Here is a 19,581-nt window from a genome sequence, read left to right on the forward strand (position 1 = left end):
AGAGCATCTGACTTATCCAACTCTATCAAGAGGCTAAGTGACTGATGTCACCAAACTATTGGGAAAACTGGTTCATAGTCACTTCAAAAGGATGAGGGGCACACTGATGGATGCAGCCCATCCATAGGTTCCTGGACACACAGCCCAGTTACTTCTGAAAGCACCATTGGATAAAGTACTGTGTAGGCCTCGTGTGTCCCACTTTGTACAGAAGGAAGCGATGAGCCGGAGCTGACATCTGAACTGTACTCCCCCACCCCCTGGAGGGGAGAGGCAGGAAGGGGCTGCAGGTAAAATTGGGGAAGGCATAGGGGATGCTCTGGGATGGCCCGGTGAGCATCAGAGGCAAGTCTAGGTTGGGCACCTAAGGCAGCTGCTACAAATTCAGTCGTTCAGAGGTTCTCTGTGACACCAGGTTAATTCTCAGGGAGACTGCAGTTTTTGCTAAAGTACTGGGAGTTGGACACCTCTAGGGAGAGCCTAGGATGTCCATGCACCTCAGACCCATCCCAAAAGGAAAGCTGAGCCTCCAGACTGACCCTTCTCCTAAAGAAAAGAGGGGCGAGGCCTCTGTCCTCAGTTCTTCCCCACGTTCGCTGGCTCCCAGGAAAACGCACACAGACATTCACGTACGCAGAGGAAGTAAGGAAGCAAGCTGAGGAAGTGAGATGGAATGCCTACTAAACATGCAACGATTCAGCTCAAAGTGCGTTAGAAGAAAAGAAGAAAGGAAAACCATGCCATGATCCGCTCACAATTACAGAAAATAAACCAACCCAAGGAGATACCTGTAGGGAGAACTAGGCCTGAGGCGTTTTTCACTGTCTTCACAGGAATGATTTTAACAGCAGAAATAGAGCGTGCACGTAAAGGGTCGGCAGTTGCTGAAAACACAAAAGGGTAAATGGTGCATCCAGAAAGAACATTTGGGAAACACTCAGGCAGTTGAGGAACTGGGCAGGGACAATAGGAGGAAGTCGCCCACACAACAAGAACAATACAAAGGGCAGTAGATGCAGTAATTAAAAATAACCTGCTTTCTCTCTTTAGAGTTCTAGGCCAAGACAACAGACCCCTCCCCTCCAACCATCACCCAAATACAGCTGGTCAGTGTTGATCGGTGCCTCCTGCCACACCAGGAGCTTGCCAAGGCTCTGGACAAAGATTTACAGAGGCACACAGATGGCCTGGCAAACAGAGGAAGGGGAGAGCACTCAGGGTCCACAGGGCCTCCTGGGAGCATGCTGGGGAGGGGGTTCCGAGGAGGAGGGTGGTGGCCCATGGGCTGCAGATGAGTGCAAGAACGAAGGAACAAGATCATGAGTTGCCTGGTCCCTTCAGCCATCAGAGCTATTTCCGCCATAGCATAACTTCTGGGGTCTTGTGCCTGCTCCGACAATTGTAGCCCTCTGGCTCCAAGCAAATCAGAACCTCCATCTGTTAAACAGCAGATGGCCTTGCTCAAACCCACCCTTTCCTGGTCAGGAGGTGCCAAGTGTCCAAGTGCATATGTAGTCTCTGGGGCAGCACCCAAGTGCACAGCCCAGGACCCCGATGCCCGGCTGAGCTAAGGCAGAGCAGGGATGCCTGCCTGGGACACAGTGAAGGCCACCGCTCAAACATCCTGGGTGCTCAAACTTATCTATCGGCAGGGTCTCTGGGCTCCCTGCCTGCCTAGATTCTGTAATCTCATGGTAGGCACGTCCCCTAACTCTCCTTACACTGAGCCTGTTGTGAGGCCTCCCCTCATCCTCTCTTTTAAGGGCAGCACATAAAGAGGGATGGGAGCTCTGTGTGAAGGTGCCAGAGTCAACTGTGGCCGCATATCTACAGAAACACAGCGGGTGGGGCTGTCTGGGAACAAGACCACCACTGCAGAGTCAGCATTGGTGAGCCTGTCAAGGCAACAGAAGGGAGGCATGTCGGCCAGGGACAGTGCGCCTTCCAGTCCATCCTGCTGTCAGCTCACCTCCTGAGGCATGAGGCAGTCACACGGCGCCTGGTCATTAATGACTAGGTTGCTAACGACGCTACTGCATGGATTAAGACACAAATGTGCTCTCACAGCATCTTCCTGTCTGCTCCACCTGGGAGATGGGCTTGGGGGAGACTTTTGTAACCATTTTCAGAGGAAGAAGCAAGAGGCTCAGCGAACTGCTCAGGCTCATTCAGTTCTCAAGCAGAGAGGCTGAGACTGGAGTTCAGCTATCCCAGCTCTGGTTCAGTGACCTCAGGCCACCCTGATGCCCTTCAGGTCACCCCTGCCTGCTTGTTTGCAGACAAAATTGAGTCTCACCAAGGAGAGAGTGGGACCCATTCCACCTGCCACCCTCCCCCACATGCCTTAACTCTCTTGTATAAGTGAGTTCACATGGATGGGGTCAATGACTCCACAGGTTTTAAACTAATAGGGCCCCCACCCCTCTCCATGCTCCTCACTGGATGCTAAACACATGCCTGCAGCCACTCCACAGGCACTGCCCCTCAGAGTTCCCTAAGTGCAACTTGGTCGAGACTGTCCAGGGCCCCACACCATGGGTGCAGAGGGGCGACCAGGCAGGGAGGCAAGAACAGGAGCATGGCAGGTCCCCTCCGGCCACCAAGGAACCCACCCCCACACCACCTGGGCCCTGTACCCCAGCGCCTCCTAGTCTCTGGACATACCCTCTATGGCTGGTTCCTCTTAGTTCACACTTTGCCTTGTCTTAAAAGGAACACTCTGTTGACCCAGATGGAAATTACACAGATCAAAATGCCAAATTGTTTGAAATTATTCTTTGAGATGCATCTTGACTTAAATGCCCAATGCAAGGATTCTGGCCCTTCCTCTTATATACCATAAAATTTAGCTGGATGAGCATTCATTCCAATTCTGAATTTGAAGCAGAAATAAATATGGCAGAGCATAAATTCCCTCATCTTGTAGATAAGGGAACCCACACCCACAAAGATAAAGGGCCTCTCACGATGTCCTGTTCATGGTGGCAGAGCTGGGACTTGAACCCATGCCTTGTCACTCCAGCTTGAGTGTCCATCACACCACTCAGTAAAAGTGGTACCGCGAGCCCCGTCGCCAGGCTATCTGCACAGCCACACTGAGGTCAGGATGAAAGTCTCCAGGCCAAGCAGGACCTCAAAGGTCATTCATCACATCCGTCATTCATTTCACGTTTAAATCTTTTATCCTAAAATTTTTAAAAACTGAAACTATGAGAGGATGTGCATTAAATTAATGCCACTGAAATAATTTATTTTAATGATTTAGGCTCTTACCTTAGGGTCAGGACTGTGAACACATCACTGTTTATTATAGGTGAAGGTGAAAGGCTGAGCAAGGGATATTTCAGGCTGATAAACGCCATCTGTACCAGGCATGAAGTATGCATTGGTCCACGTGCCTGATCTGTCATTCACAGCATCCTTGTGTGCTAGGGAAAGTTTTTAATACCTCATAGTGGGAAAATGGCAGCCTCAGACTCCCGAAATGCAAGAACAGGCTCCAGGTCTCAGAAAATCAGTGTAGGGAAGAGGTCCCCAGTTTAGGGCTTGGTTAGGCCAATGGTGTTCGCACCAGGCAGATGGGATGGCCCCGGCCTGACATACTCCACACCTTTAGAAATGCTTTCCAGTACCAATCCAGACTTCTCTCCAAGAACCTTACCTTTGTCTTGACCATTGCTGCCAGGTGCCAAGCCATTCACCACAGCTTTGGAACTACCATCACATTCTGCAAGAAAGAAAGAGAGCATGAAGTTTGTGAGTAAACTGCCCCAGCACTTAGTGAGTCCTGCATGGCAGAAGGTGCTGGGGTCAGAGTCAGGAGGAAGCAGAGGGGTCCTGCCCAGATACTTTCAGACCTCTAGGCCTCGGTTCCTAAGACGCCCTCTGTCGAGAATGCCTCATCCTCCCTTCTCACCTGATGGAAATTCCACGCATCCCTGGGGCTCCCCTCAGATGTCATGTCCTCTGTGTTGGCTGAGACTTTCCTGAGTTCTGCTCAGTTACAGAAGCTGAGACCATCCCTGCTCACCTGCAGCCTAAGCCCCACCCAGGTCCCCATCCCAAAATAGATAGACGCAGGCTGAGGAAGGCAGGCCGGCAGGCCCTGTCGCCCTGGGGCATGTGTGCTTGGAGGAACCCCTCCAAGCCCAGAGTTAACCAAGCTACAGACATAATCACAACTAGCTATGGGTTTTTAAACACTGACTTGCCCAGGTCTGAGGATCCACACTTAGCACTGCATAATTAGCATCTCATTTTATCCTTAAGATCCAGACCTCCAGAACTAGGAGTTAGGAATGCCTATTTTATAGATAAGAAAATTGAGGCAGAGAGGATTCCAGGCCTGCCTGAGATCACTAAGCTGAAATTTGAACTCTGGTCTGCCTATCTCACAGCTCATCTTCTTCCTCCCCAAATGGGATAAACATTTGGGTTTCCTGATATATACATACATACATATGTGTATATATATATCCTATTTCTCCAAATGCTGGGACTGAAGCTTAGTCCCACACCCCTGTAATTCATTAGGCTGAGACCTAAGTCACCTTACCTAGGCCCTTAACAATCAGCCTCCCAAAATGGGGGTCGCCTGCTATAAGCCACACTGACAGGCCAGTCTGGATACTGCCAGTGGCCATTCACGAGCAGGGCCACTGCCCCACCTGGTGCCTGGACTTCCCCATGCTGGCTCCACAGGCTGTGGCCTGTTAATTGCCCACACCCACCTATAGGTGAAGGCTAATTCTTCTAGATGTCAGAGTCTTCCTTGAGCTCTGATTTCTGAGATGGGTGGAAGAAGGGTGCTGGTGAGAAGGCCAGAAATCCAAGCACCTGCTCTAGTTCCTTCTGTGATTGTAGGCCTTGCTCCAGGCCTCCCCAGGCTAGTGTGGGGCAGCCTCTGAGCTACCAGCAGGCCCAGCCCCATGTTCTTCCTTTCTTTTAATTAAATGTAACAACCCAGCTTGAAATTTTGGAAAGGTATTTAAAAATTAGTAACTCCATCTCCCGAAACTCAAACCTCTGCAGCACAATGTTGGTGTCCAGCTTCCTGAGTTTGATTCAGCAACAGCAACACTAGGTGAGTGATCCCAGCCATATTATTAACCCCTCAGGGACTCAGTTTTCCCATCTGTGTAATGAGGGTGGCAAACCACGCCCCACCTGTGAGGGTTTTCCAGGAGAATGTAACAAGATCACACAGGTAAAGCACTTCACCTGCTGACTGGCAGCCCAGCCCACACTTGGAATAAAAAGAATCCACCATTTTTACACTGCTCTTTCCACCAGCGATTAAAACACATATTTCCCATGTAGCTACTTTTCTCCTAATGACCATTTTAATAGCGGCGTAATATTCCATCAAGTAAATACACATAACGTACTTACTCGTACCCCCCACTTCATGTGGGTGATATTTTGTTTCCTTGGAATTAAGATAGAAATTCCCAAGAGTGGGATCATCGGGTCAAAGGCTCCAGAGTTTCCGAACTCTTCCTAGGCAATGCCTCCTTCCAATCCCCCACGTAGAGAGAGAGAGATTCTGGGGAGAAGTCTCCTGGGCTTTTCCACACCCATACCCTTCTTCCAGGCCTCTCCCTTCCTCCTTCTCTGGCCCTTAATGCCAAGAGTAGTAAACCAAAGTTAGGCCAGTTCTGCCACTGGATGAGAAAGTAGCTTTAGGCTACAGAGAAAAAGTTTAAAACAAAATAAAGCCAAACACCATGGCCTATTTTAAATGACAACAAAAGCAAAAAGCCAAAGAGACAAAAATGAGTTATGAAGCGGAAGCTACTGGCAGTACCTGAGCCTGCTTAGAGGGGAAAAGGTGCACGGCCTCTTCGCACGCAGCAAAAGCACTCAAGGAATTGCTGAGAAGCCAAGTCCCCGGCTTTGCAGGGAGGAACTCTGAACTCATAACAGTAAGAGCCCAAAGATGAAGCCCTTGCCATGCCTTGGACACAGAGTCCAGCACTTTAAAAGCACTGCCTCAGGCCAGGCACGGTGGCGGAGAGGGGCGGATCACCTGAGGTCAGGAGTTCGAGACCAGCCTGGTCAACATAGTGAAACCCCGTCTCTATTAAAAATACAAAAAAATTAGCCAGGCGTGGTGGTGGGCACCTGTAATCCCAGCTACTCAGGAGGCTGAGGCAGGAAAATCACTTGAACTCAGGAGGCAGAGACTGGAGTGAGCCAAGATCACGCCACTGCACTCCAGCCTGGGTGACAGAGCGAGATTCGTCTCAAAAAATAAATAAATAAAAGCATTGCCTCACTTAATCCTCACTAAATCCCAATGAACTGGGGCTTTTATTATGTCCATTTTGCAGAGGAAAATGCAGAGAAGGGTCCACCACAGGCCCAAGACTATGCAGCCAGTAAATAAAGAGGTCAGGGTGTGGGCCTCAGCTATTCCACCCCAAAGCCTTCCTAGGTCTTAACTACATACTGTCCTGCTCAGAACTTGGCTAAAAGGATATTGTATGCAAATAAATGGAAAAGGGTGATTTTTAATCCACAAAGGTCACTGACAACACTCGAGAAATACTGGATTGGGAGACCCCTGAATGAGATATCCACAGGGTCATCTTCCCACCCCACAGCCTGCCCCACCTGCAGGTCTCAGGAGGCTCCAGGGCATGCTCAGTAGCCTAGGTGGGGCTTAATCTCCAGATGGAAACTTCTCTGCTCCAATTCTGGGTTGGAAAGCTGACAGCTCTTGGCTGCATGATAAGCAGGGATCTGTTCCCATCTCTGTCTTCCCTAACCCACGTTTTCTACCTCAGCTCAAAACTAAAAATACTCAAAACTGATTATTTCTTTAGGTCTTGACTTTTACTACCAAAGGCAAAGCAAAAGAGGGAGCAAACTGCTCTACTAGCCTGGACGAAGGAAGCATTAGATTAGTTCACATCCTGGGGCAATTATGGCCACTCAGTTTACTTTTGCTGCAGTCACTCAGATTAAGAAATGCCATGGAGGTGTACACATATGTCAAATTTTATCAAGTTGTATACTTAAAATATCTGTGGTTTATAGTATGCCAGTTACATCTCAATAAAGAGAGGGCTAATGTGCATGTAAAGTGTATAGCACAGTTCTTTGGCAATAGTAGTAGGCACTCAGAAAATCATTAACCATGAAGGTGATGATAGTCATGATGACAACTTATGACAAGGCTTTGGCATTCACCCAGTTTGCAAAAAATAAAAAATATAATGCCAGAGTGGGGCCTTTGGGGTGCGTGGGAAATCTGGGTAAACGGCCCAGTTTGGTAGATGAGAGAAAGACGAGTTTAAAATGACTTACCAGAGCTCATGGTGGTGGCAGGACAAGTCGTCTGCAACTGGGGCTCTGAACTGCTCTGTAGAAAAACAAACACCACACAATGCAATTGATGAATGGCAGGTTCGCGATAAATCCCAACGGTTAGTATTAAAAATGCAAACACTGTAACCCTTGATAAAACAGAGCTGAACCAGGAGTCACCTGGCCAGGCTTCTGGTTCATGGTCACCCACATATTATTGTGACCTTGGGCACATCACTCAACCTCACTGGTTTCAGTTTTTTTGCCCATACTTGATGCTAATGTTATCTGAGATCCCTTTCAGCTCTAACATTCTATAAAAAAAACCTCAAGCTACATGAGTGCACGTGGTTTAAAGAGAGGGTAAAGGAAAGGGAAAAAACACATTTTAGGAGAAAGAGGTAAAATCATGACACAAACTGATTTGAGAACTTACTGATCATACTGAATGCTCATCTATAGCTTACTATGCACAAGGAAATGTTCTAAATGCTTTAAATATATTAATGCATTTGACCCTCACAACCCTAGGAGGTAAGCACTAATATCATGTTAGTTTACACAGATGAGGAAACCGAGACACAGACAGGTGAAGCTGTGTGCTTGCCGCAGTGGAGGAGCTGATATTGGAACCCAGACAGCCTGACTTTCTGGCCCACATTCCTATGCACTGTGCTCTACCACCTGGAGGTGGGAACCAATGCCTGATGCTCAAATAGATAACCCCTTAATTTAGTAGGGTCTCAAAGAAAGCTTAAATTGTACTGACAATGCCCTAATATATATCTAGATCTTTTATTGAGTTATAGTTTGCATACAACCGAATATATCCATTTTAATTTTACAATTCGATGCGTTTTGACAAATATACACATCCTATAACCACCACCACAATCACAATATACAGCCTTTCCATCACCCCAAAAAGTTCCCATGTGTATCTCTACAGCCAAGTACCATCTCAGGTCCCTGTTAACAACTGATCTGCTTTCTGTTACTATTGTTTTACCTTTTCCAGGATTTTATATAAATGGTATCATAGTATAGGTAATTCTTTGCATCTGGCTTCTCTTGTTTAGCATAACACTTCTGAAAAGCAACTGGTTAGATATGGCTGGGTCAGTTTCTGGACTCTTCTATTTCAGTGAGCTGTCTTTATCTAATAACTCACTGTCTTGATTACTATAGTTTTACATAGCCTTGAAATCAGGTAATGTGAGTGATAGAGTTTGGATATTTGTCCCTGCCCAAATCTCATGTTAAAATGTAATCCCCGATGTTGGAGGTGGGCCTGGTGGGAGGTGTTTGAATCATGGAGGTGGATCCCTCATGGCCTGGTGCTATCTTTGCAATAGTGAGTTCTCACAAGACCTGGTCATTTAAAAGTATGTGGCACCTCCCCCACCCTTACTTATGCTCTTGTTGTGTGACACTCCTGCTCCCCCTTTGCCTTGCACCATGATGGGAAGCTTCCTGAGGCTTCCCAGAAGCCGAGCAGATGCCAGCACCATGCTTCCCGTACAGCTAGCTTACAGAACTGTGAGCCAATTAAACCTCTTTTCTTTATAAATGACCCAGCATCTGGTATTTCTTTACAGCTGTGCAAGAATGGCCTAATACAGTGAGTCTTCCAACTTGAGTTTTTTTTCCAAAATCATTTTGGCTATTTTAGGTCCTTTGCATTTTCATATAAAGTTTAAAACCACCTTATCAATTTCTACCAAAAAAAGTCTGTTCAGATTTGAACTGGAATCATGTTGAATCTGTGAAAAACTAACATTTTTAACAATATCGAGTCTTCCAGTTCATGAGTATGACTTATCTCTCCCCTTATCCAGGTCTTCTTTAATTTCTCTTGGTAATGTTTTATAGTTTTTTCAAAGTACAAGTCTTGTACATACTTCGACTAATGAAGTCTTACTGAACACATCTGAAGGTCACACAATCTGAAAAACAAGTCCTTGGGATATGCAGAACCTTGATACTTCAAGTGTGGTCCACAGGCCAGCAGCATTCGCATGAGCTGGGAGCTTACTGAAAATGCAGAAGCGGCCAGGCGTGGGGAGTCATGCCTAGAATTCCAGCACTTTGGAAGGCCAAGTTGGGCAGATCACCTGAGGTCAGGAGTTCGAGACCACCCTGGGCAACATGGTGAAACCCTGTCTCTACTAAAATACAAAATCAGCTGGGTGTGGTGGTGGGTGCCTGTAATCCTAGCTACTCGGGAGGCTGAGGTAGCAGAATTGCTTGAACCTGGGAGGCGGAAGTTGCAGTGAGCCTAGTTCGTGTGTGCCACTGCACTCCAGCCTGAGTGACAGAGTGAGACTCCATCTCCAAAAAAAAAAAAAGTAAAGAATATGCAGAAGCTCAGACTCCATCCTGTACCTACTGAATCAGAATGGGCATTTTAACAAAATTCCAGGTGCTCTCTTTGCATTTTAAGGTGTGAGAAGCAAAGATGCAGAGGAAAGCTCCCGTTCACAAATTCTGTAATAGGGATGTGAAGATACGGTATGAAGGTCTGCAAAAGGAGACATGCTTTAGCTTCTTTTTTTAAAAAAGCTGAAGTTGGACACTGATTTCCTTTCTGGATGGTTGCTTTGCTTACTGTCCTTGTAATTAACAGAGTAGAATGCTAAGGATGAAAAGGAAATCATCCTAAGTCCATCTCTGCAGCCCAAATCAGCGGTAACTTTGCCTCTGTCACTGTCAAATACATCTGAGACTATCTATGACCTTCAGTAGCTGTCCACACAGCCAGTTTTCTAAGCTGTGGAAACATCTGTTCTTTCAATTGAGAAACACACAAACTGCTATTATCTGTATGTCCTCATGTTTTCTAATCCTAATTTTTTGATACCTTAGTTTGTCTCCCAGGATCAAAAGGGTTGTTGTGATACCATCCAAATGCTTTTATTTTATAAATAATTTTCATGAGCAATTGTATTATGTTAAGGTTTTTATTCCTTATTTTTTTCTTTTCTTTTCTTTTCTTTTTTTTTTTTTGAGACAGGATCTTGCACTATCACCCAGGCTGGAGTGCACTGGTGTGATCGCGGTTCACTACAGCCTCAACCTCCTGGGCTCAAGCAGTCCTCCCACCTCAGCCTCCCAAGTAGCTGGGACCAGTTGTGCACAACCACACGTGGCTAATTTTTTAAATTTTTATTTTTTGGAGATGGGGTCTCTCTATTGCCCAGGCTGGCCTCAACTCCTGGCCTCAAGCGATCCTCCTGCCTCAGTCTCTAAAAGTACTGGGATTACAGGTGTGAGCCACTGCACCTGGTCTTTTCTCAATTTTTAAAGCAGTATTGAAGAAATCGTCTTGATTCAACTGTGAAGCTATCTTAACTGAAACTATTTTCATTCTTTTATGAGTCCTTTCTAGCCTCTAGATACATAAATAGCATGTACACTGCTGTAAACATACTATCTGGACAGCTTTGTGTTCTAATTTTTAAATCAAATATTTCATGAACATTTTTCTAGGATTCTACATAGTCAGCATATCCATCATTTTAATGGCTGTATTTCATTGTAATAACACTCCATAATCCATTTACCAATTTCCTTTGTATAGCTTAATTCATCGTAATTTAAAAAACAAGTACAAAGTACACAGCATTCTTAGGCTGGAGAAGAAATGAATGGAGATGTCTTATGAACCAAACAAAAAGGGATACCTCAACTCATACATGATGAGTAATCACTGTCATATGCAGGTAGCCCTTTGCACATTTCACATTTCTCAATATAGAAACTACTAACTTCTAAGTGTCAGCCCCTCTTACTTACAAACTGACCTAAAATAGACATGGTCAATCTTCAAAATATTTAACCATCATTTTGCCACAAATGTCCACCAACTGAAGCAGACACCAGTTGTAGCACTCTCTGGGAGGCCCCTCCCTGTGCCTGCTATTAACCATTTAATGGCTGGATGGTTAGAGGGTAGAAGGCGAATGGATCCTGGGTGTTAACAGACTACTTTGATATTTTAAGACCTAGTATGACGATAGTACGTGACAATGACAATGCACAGGTGAGTACCAGCTCTTGCACACTAGGACTTTTTGAGTAGCAGGTTCTGTGGTGTGTTCACTCTGGTGATTAAATCTCCAGCAGTTGATACTAACAAACAAGGACATTTTAAAATAAAATTAAAAGTGCTGAGGATGAACGGGCTGATTGAAGAAAAGGAACTGCAGCAATGGCAGCAATGCCAAGGACAGTGCCCTGTGTCCAGTCCTCCCCTGTGGTGGCAACAGCAGCAACGTCCTATCCAGACTATTCCAGGGCCTGATTCTGGCTCTGATCCCAGCCAGCTCAGCCTCCTGGAATTCCTGCCCCAGTTCTGAGTGCAGTTCTCCAACCTTCCATAAACTCCGTGAACTACCCAAGATCTTGCCAATAAATCCCTTTTCAGTTTGAGTTCACCAGAGGTGGTTTCTGGTTATCTGCCACCCAAGAACTTTGACCAGTAGAAGATGGGAGGGAGAAGTCTCCAAGGTTTCATCTGAAGAGGAGAATCTTCATTCCTGTCTCCTGACATGAGGCTGACCAGATCTGAATCCCAAGTGGCTTGGCAGTGGTTGTGTCTCTACAACCTTAAGTGCTCAGAGCCTGGGAAGTGAGGATGCATCCATGAAACTACACAAACTGAGCTTGACCAGAACACTGAAAGCTTTGAAAATCATAGTCTAGTCCCTGCTGTTTATTTAGAGATAATAAGGGTCATTACAATCAGATGAGAACTTGAGAGTTTATTTTACATAAAAAACCTCTAACACTTAATATTTATTTAAAAACTAAGCTGTAAAGAGCCTGATTTGGTTGAGTACATGATGGCATGACTTTGGAATGTCTCTTACAAGTCTCCCCTCCAAATGAGCCAGGCACCGTTGGGTAAAAGCCAAAAGGACGAACAGTGTACCATCTAGTGGCAAAATCAGACAACTACAAGTGGGCAGTTAATTCCCTTTGTGAGTTGCAGGAGCCTATGCAGTGTTACAGCTTGGGTGTGCCAGCGGGGGGTCAAACCACCATTCCACGCTTTGAGCTGCTTGGACCTGCCGTACTTGGTCAAAGTGCCACGGCATCAACACAGACATTCCATGAGAAGAACAAGATGTGAAGTGGCCAGAGTCGTTAAGAAAGCATCCAGATAATTAACCTTTCCATATTGTCCACCCACCCCGCCAATTCCAGGACCCTATACTAAGACAAGTTTTGATGACACAAAGTGATTAATTACTAAAAAGTCAAATTTATACTCATCAACTAAATATGGGTTGGTTACTGGGAAAGGAAAGAAGGTCCTTATATGGATAGTTTAGGGATATACGACTAGGGAGAAATTGAGTTATGTCTGTATAAATGAATTCAAGGTCCTGCAAAGGTTCTTGGAAAACAAAGAGCCTTTAAATCTTCTAGCCAGCATGCTCCAGCTTCTCCTATGCACTATGGTGTTTTGCCTCCATAGCTCCCCTATCCCCAACAATAGACTGTAAATATCTAGAAAGGAAAAACTACATCATCCTCAGCACTGGGCATGCCAGAGGTGCTCAGTCACAGCCTTTCTCACCCCTGTTTAACCTTCAGAACCTAACTTCAGAGTCTTACCTTCAAGATAGCCAAGAGCCTCCTTAACTCCACTGTGGCTCCTTAAAAGGGAGCTAGCTCCCCACTTGTACAAAATGCTGGTTATGCCTTAGCTTTAAAATCCAATCTTGGGCCAGGTGCAATGACTCACACCTATAATCCCAGCACCTTGGGAGGCCGAGGCGGGCAGATCACTTGAGGTCAGGAGTTCAAGACCAGCCTGGCCAACAGGGTGAAACCCATCTCTACTAAAAATACAAAACTTAACCAGGCATGGTGGTGGACGCCTGTAAACCCAGTTACTCTGGAGGCAGAGGCAGGAGAATCACTTGAACTTGGGAGGCAGAGGTTGCAGTGAGCTGAGCTCACACCACTTTATTCCAACCCGGGTGACAGAACAAGACTCTGTCTCAAAAAAAAAAAAAAAAAGAAAAAGAAAACCCAGTCTGATACTGGGCGCCGTGGCTCACACCTGTAATCCCAGGACTTGGGAGGCCGAGGCAGGCAGACTGCTTGAGTCTGGAGTTTGAGACCAGCCTGGGTAACATGGGGATGCCCTATCTCCACCAAAAATACAAAAATTAGCCGCGTGTGGTGGTGCACACCTGTAGTCCCAGATACTCTGGAGGCTGAGGTGGGAGGGTCGCTTGGACCCAGGAGGTAGAGGTTGCAGTGAGCCAAGATCGCGTCACTGCACTCTAGCCTGGGTAAGAGTGAGACCCTGTATTAAAAAAAAATCTAATCTGGGACTTGATTTTATATATGTACAGCTACTTCCAACAGCTTGAAAAGAATAGAGACAGCGCACACAGCCCCAGAATAAATGCTTGGCCTTATTTCTTTGTTCTTTGCGGATCCACTAGCAGAGCCACGTTTCTCCAATTTTTCAACAGCACCTTCTCTTCTCAATCTCTATTAATGTCATTTCTCTTCAAATGCACCCTCTACATTATTGCAAAGGGTGCAGAAGGTTCTTCAGAAGCCAGAAAGGATAAACACTGGGTCGCTGATACTTCCTTTCAAGGGGAAGAAAGTGGGATAAACTTGACCCTGACATTAACTTCAGTCTAGAATCCCATGACACTCCTGGGAGCTCAGAACACAACAAGCACGAAGTTTCTGTAAAAAGACCAATGTTTCTGGAGAGGGAGCAATAGGAAAACACATCAGAAAGGCCATCCTCCACATCCTCTCATTTCCTCCTGGAGTCCCTCCAACTTGGTTTCCGTTCTAACCAATTATCTGAAATGGCCTTCAGAAAGGTTTCCAGTGCACATGCATGGCCAAGTCCAACGGTTTCTGCACTGGTCCGGGCTTCACTGATCTTTCCACTGCATTTAAGACAGTTAACTCCTTCCTCCTCCCCATACTTTCTGGTCTTGATTTCTAAGGGTCACTGTGAACTGATTTACATTGGGCCATGAGGATCCTTCTAGAACAGGACCTCTGCAGTTCTTCAGGAGTTTAGGGAGCCAGAGGGCCCTAAGCTGGTCTTTATTCTGTTTCAACTACATGCTCACTTCTTTAGAACCAGAAGCATCTATGTAGGTTACCCAGCCCATTTTCCTGGTTTTCCAGCTGTGGTGGAAGGAGGTTCCATGAGCCCCCTCCAGCCACTGTGCTGGCACCCACCTATGTACTCTGCAGCTTTCACTTCAACCTGGTTCAAATTTCAATGGGGAAAAAAAATCCACAGGGCTCCTATACACTCAGAGGGGTTGGCTGGGCAGTATGGCGGGCAAGGGAAAGGCAGCAAAGCTTCCGGAAAAGAGTTTTATATCTAAAACACAGGCCGGATGATACAATTCAAAAACAATTCTTTAGTACCTACTTTGCATCCAGGAAAGTGCTTGGCCCCGTGGGGGCCAACAGGATCAGACAGGATTGCTGTCTTTGAGGCCATCACAGGGTTGTAGGGTGGCAGACATGGCCCTTTTAAATGTAATACAATGAGATAACCCTTCTGCTAGCAATCTGGCTTAAGTGTCATGGGAGCACAATGAGAGAGAGAATCAAGGAATGAGTAAATACCAAAATGTCCCAATGTTCATGGACATACCTTCTAAAATCACCTCAAATGTCACACTTTTGGAAACACTGATCTAAAAATTCAAGTCCAAATTTAATGTGCCGTAAGGCCCTGCAGGATCACGTCCCAGTTATTTTTCCAGTCTCATCTCCCTCACATCCTCCCATGAGTCCTAAACTCTACATGCACCATACTTGCTATTTCTACTGAATTATGATAAGAGTTCCCATTTCTAAGCCTTTAATCTTGTTGCTTCCCACTAATGCCCTTTCCCTCATCTCCCCAAATTTAAGGCCAATCCCAATAGCCAGATGCACTGGTTCAACAAAAACTAAAGGTTTTTATTTTCATCTAGTTTTTATTTTATTTTATTTTATTTTATTTTATTTTATTTTATTTTCTGTAGTTACACTGGCTGGAAATAGTTTTGGTTTTGATCCCCATATAAAGTCATGAAGATGAAGAACTCTTTTATTTTGGAGACAGAGTCTCGCCCTCATCCAGGCTGGAGTGCAGTGGCACAATCTCGGTTCACTGCAACCTCCACCCCTCGGGTTCAAGTGAGTCTCGTGCCTCAGTCTCCCAAGTAGCCGGGATTACAAGCACGTGCCACCTTGCCTAATTTTTGTATTTTTAGTAAAGATGGGGTTTCACCATGTTGGCCAGGCTGGTCTTGAACTCCTGACCTCAAGTGATCCACCCGCCTTGGCCTCCCAAAGTGCTGGGATTACAGGCATGAGCCACTGCACCTACCCAAGAACTCATTTTAATAAAACCTATTTATGATCACAATATTCAGAAAGCCCATGCCCAAACTCCACTATTAACATCAAACTCTCGTTCCAGGTTCATGCCAGAGAAGGGGCAGATTTGGAGCTAGAACATTCACCACCAATAAATCTGCAATCATTTTAAAATACTTGAGTGGAGCCTTTAAATAAGTATAAAATGTTGACTTCCATCCCACTAAACAAATTCAGCCCCCCAAACAGTTTCAAGTCTTATAAATGCAGTATTATTTGAGCTTCAAACAACAGAATTTAGGAGATAATTTGTAATTATATATTACATTGTCTAACGTATTAAAATGCATGACTTGCAGCAAACAAAATGACGGGTTAATATCCTTAATCTAATGTAATCATACTAATTGCCAAGAAAAATATTTTTAGACACATGAAGAAATGATTCCCAGAAGACAAAATGCAAATAATAAACAAATCTATGAGAAAATGTTTACTTAACCCAACCAGTTAAAAAATATAGGCCGGGCGGGGTGACTCACGCCTGTAATCCCAGCACTTTGGGAGGCCGAGGCGGGCGGATCACGAGGTCAGGAGATCGAGACCATCTGGGCTAACACAGTGAAACCTCGTTTCTACTAAAAAAAAAAAATACAAAGAAATTAGCCGGGCTTGGTGGTGGGCGCCTGTAGTCCCAGCTACTCAGGAGGCTGAGGCAGGAGAATGGCGTGAACCCGGGAGGCAGAGCTTGCAGTGAGCCGAGATCGCGCCACTGCACTCCAGCCTGGGCGACAGAGCAACACTCTGTCTCAAAACAAGCAAACAAACAAAATATACATATATATACATATTAAAATAATGACTAACCATTTTTTCTACTTCTTATATTAGTCCAAAATTTTTTTAAAACTAATAATGTGGGCAAATGCAAAGACATTGACTTTTTCCTACATGGGCAATGACACTACATTTTTATCATTATCTTCAGCAATACACACCAAGAGCTATGCACCTCATACCCCTGTGCTTTAGGAGAATCTAGTCTAAAGAAAGAACCGTGAATGACAATAATGCTATACATACAGAGATGTTTACCATAGTTTTATTAGTAATAGTGAAAGCCTTGAAACCCTCTGGTGTTCAATAACAGAGGGGCTAATTACCTGACCACATACCCACTGTGGGGACTGTTGAACAGTTATGAGAAAAACTAACATTGACCATACAACATGGGAAAAGACTTCTCATAAGATTAGGTGACTAAAGCAGGATATAAGTCTGTGTGACATATGTGATTACAATTTTTTTTTTTTTTTGAGATGGAGTCTCACTCTGTTGCCTAGGCTGAAGTGCAGTGGCACGATCTCTACTCACTGCAACCTCCGCCTCCTGGATTCAAGCGATTCTCCTGCCTCAGCCTCCTGAGTAGCTGGGACTACAGGCACCCACCACCACGCCCAGCTAATTTTTATATTTTTAGTAGAGACAGGGTTTCACTATGTTGGCCAGGCTAGTCTCGAACTCTTGACCTCAGGTTATCTGCCCACCTCGGCCCCCCAAAGTACTGGAATTACAAGCATGAGCCACTGTGCCCGGCTCTGTTATTATAATTACATAATAGGCAAAACACATGTATACAGTAAAAAGAAAATACGTCCAAATTCTAATAGTGATTGTGGTAGCATAGAATTATGGGTAACTTTTTTTTTTCTATTTTCCAAACTGTTTATAATGTGGTTACAATACATTTCTTTTCTAATGACAAGTATCTTTTTTAGCTCCTACATGACATTTGATATGCAATTGTGTAATATTTAGAACTTGAAAGAAAAAATTCTAGAAGTTAAAAATGCCACTGACAGTCATGTCCGTTAGAACATGGCAGAGCCACCTGATGCCATCTTCCACAGAACTTGTGGGATTCTAACATTCATCATCACTGATTGCTTTTGTTTAATGAAGCCAAACTACTCCCATGAAGTTCCTTAGGAGGATGAAGGGGCAATAAACGGACTCGACTGTTCAGCTAGATTTCCTAAAGAAGCAATCGCACCAAAACATTTCATCTTAAAATAGTCAGCAGGAGCTGCCAGGTGACAACACACAAACCACCCCCATTGCTCCCAGTGCCTGCTCACTGCCAAGTCCCTGCTTCTAACCCCACTTCATGGCATTCCAGAGCCCTGAGCTCCTTCTCAAATCCTTTATATGTAAAACTCCGGGCACACACAGTTTCTAAAACACGCGTTGTTAACCAAGACAAGTCTTAAAAGCAAAAACTGGCCTATTTGTGTTTCCCAAATATGGTTGTGTCTACAGAACCAAAACAAAGCTGTCTAACTGTGGCATTCAGCACATTTGGAGCTTTCTCCTTAGACAATCCAGATAACTCAAAATAGGGCAGATTCCCAAACTCATGAGACAAAAGCAAGACATCTTAACTCTGTTTAAATCATAAATACATAACCTCAAAATAATAAAGGCAAGCCCAGAACGCAGAAGCCATTTGTCTTCTGCAGCAGTGGCTATACAATGTCTACCAGTGAGAGGTCATGAATGAAAGCATTTTGGATTCTCAGGAGAATCCAGGTTGGGCCATAGTCCACAATGTAGGTAAACGAGATGAAGAAGTACTGTGTATGGCTGGGGAAAAAAATGTTAAAAAGCTGAAAAGCAGTCTGTTAAGAGCTTGAAAATGGGAAAGCAGGGTGGGTTTGATATGGCAGGAGAGGGCTCTGCTCTTACAGACAATCCACAGTTCCCTCTCAACTTTTCTTTTAAACCACAAAATCCCTGAGGCTATGTATTTACCACATCATATATTATACAGACATCTGCAGTACAGACCCATACCATGCTCAGGAAAGAGGGAACAGAGGCTCCATTCAGTAAAAAGACTTTGGGTCTTTCGCAAACACATAACTTAAATACTTCAGTTCATAACACTGGCTTGTTCAGGAATTGCTTATTTTCCTTAAGAAGTTTTGAACTTGTAACTGAATATATACTAACCTACCAAAAAGGTAATACGAAACACTGTAAACACCGTCTTTTCTGAGAAAAGCTCTCTTCTCGGTGGCATTTGTTTAATAACTGAGGTGGAACACATATACACAGGCCCAAAATCAATAATCCCTGAGCACAGGCTCTGGGGCCATGGACCACGTCAGATCATTAGCACCTCACTCTAATAAATGCAAGACCTTGGCTCCCATCACTCATCCAGTGAATATATCATGTTAGCTACTTTTACCTATCCTCATTTATTTTTACCCTAATTTTAGGCAACTTTTGAATATATCAGGTATAAAAGCGATGACATCCAACCACTGAAATTACAATACAAATTTCTGTAATGAGTTTTCTTCAAACCAAGATAAAACTACTAAAACATTCAACATAATATCAAGCTCACAGCAAAAATTCAATGAAAGTATTTTTTAAAAATCTATATTGTCTCCCAGACTACTTAGAAATAGGTTGGCATTATACATTTATATATTAATATATAAAAATTAGTATCTCTGTGTTTATATTTATACAAACACACATACACACACACACACATACAATTTGCCTATATTATAGGCTTACAAGGACTGTGGCTCAGTTGGCATCTGGCATACACTTCTGACTTGAGTTGTATAAGAGCCTGGTGGCTGCAGGAAAGCAGCAAAAAGCTGGGTAAGAAGAACTCAATTAGAATCCAAACTTTGGCAGGGCTGTGCAGATTGAGAAGTTCCTTAATTTGTCAGTCTCGGTTTACTTATCCATAGAAGGGAATTTAAAATACTACTTATTAGTCTGGGTATGGTGGCTCACACCTATAATCCCAGCATTATGAGAGGCCAAGGCGGGTGGAATACTTGAGGTCAGGAGTTCGAGACCAGCCTGGCC

General features: G+C 44.6%; 1 protein-coding gene across 20 annotated transcripts in view; it reads right to left on the reverse strand.

Annotated features, from left to right (window-relative positions):
- SORBS1 (sorbin and SH3 domain containing 1) overlaps positions 1-19,581 on the reverse strand; it is a 251,288-nt gene that overhangs the window by 123,734 nt on the left and 107,973 nt on the right. For 12 of the 20 annotated variants that reach the window (XM_038009330.2, XM_073019198.1, XM_073019197.1 and 9 more), the window contains exons 2-3: positions 7,312-7,366; positions 3,662-3,727 (exon numbers count right to left, since the gene is read on the reverse strand). In XM_038009330.2, coding sequence (XP_037865258.1) covers positions 3,662-3,727; positions 7,312-7,366 — 121 coding nt within the window. Of the gene's footprint in view, positions 1-788; positions 885-3,661; positions 3,728-7,311; positions 7,367-19,581 lie in introns of all 20 variants that reach the window. The other 8 variants (XM_073019200.1, XM_073019203.1, XM_073019193.1 and 5 more) reach the window with 1 other exon arrangement.

This window comes from Chlorocebus sabaeus, chromosome 9 (genome assembly GCF_047675955.1).
Source record: "Chlorocebus sabaeus isolate Y175 chromosome 9, mChlSab1.0.hap1, whole genome shotgun sequence".
Taxonomy (NCBI): domain Eukaryota; kingdom Metazoa; phylum Chordata; class Mammalia; order Primates; family Cercopithecidae; genus Chlorocebus; species Chlorocebus sabaeus.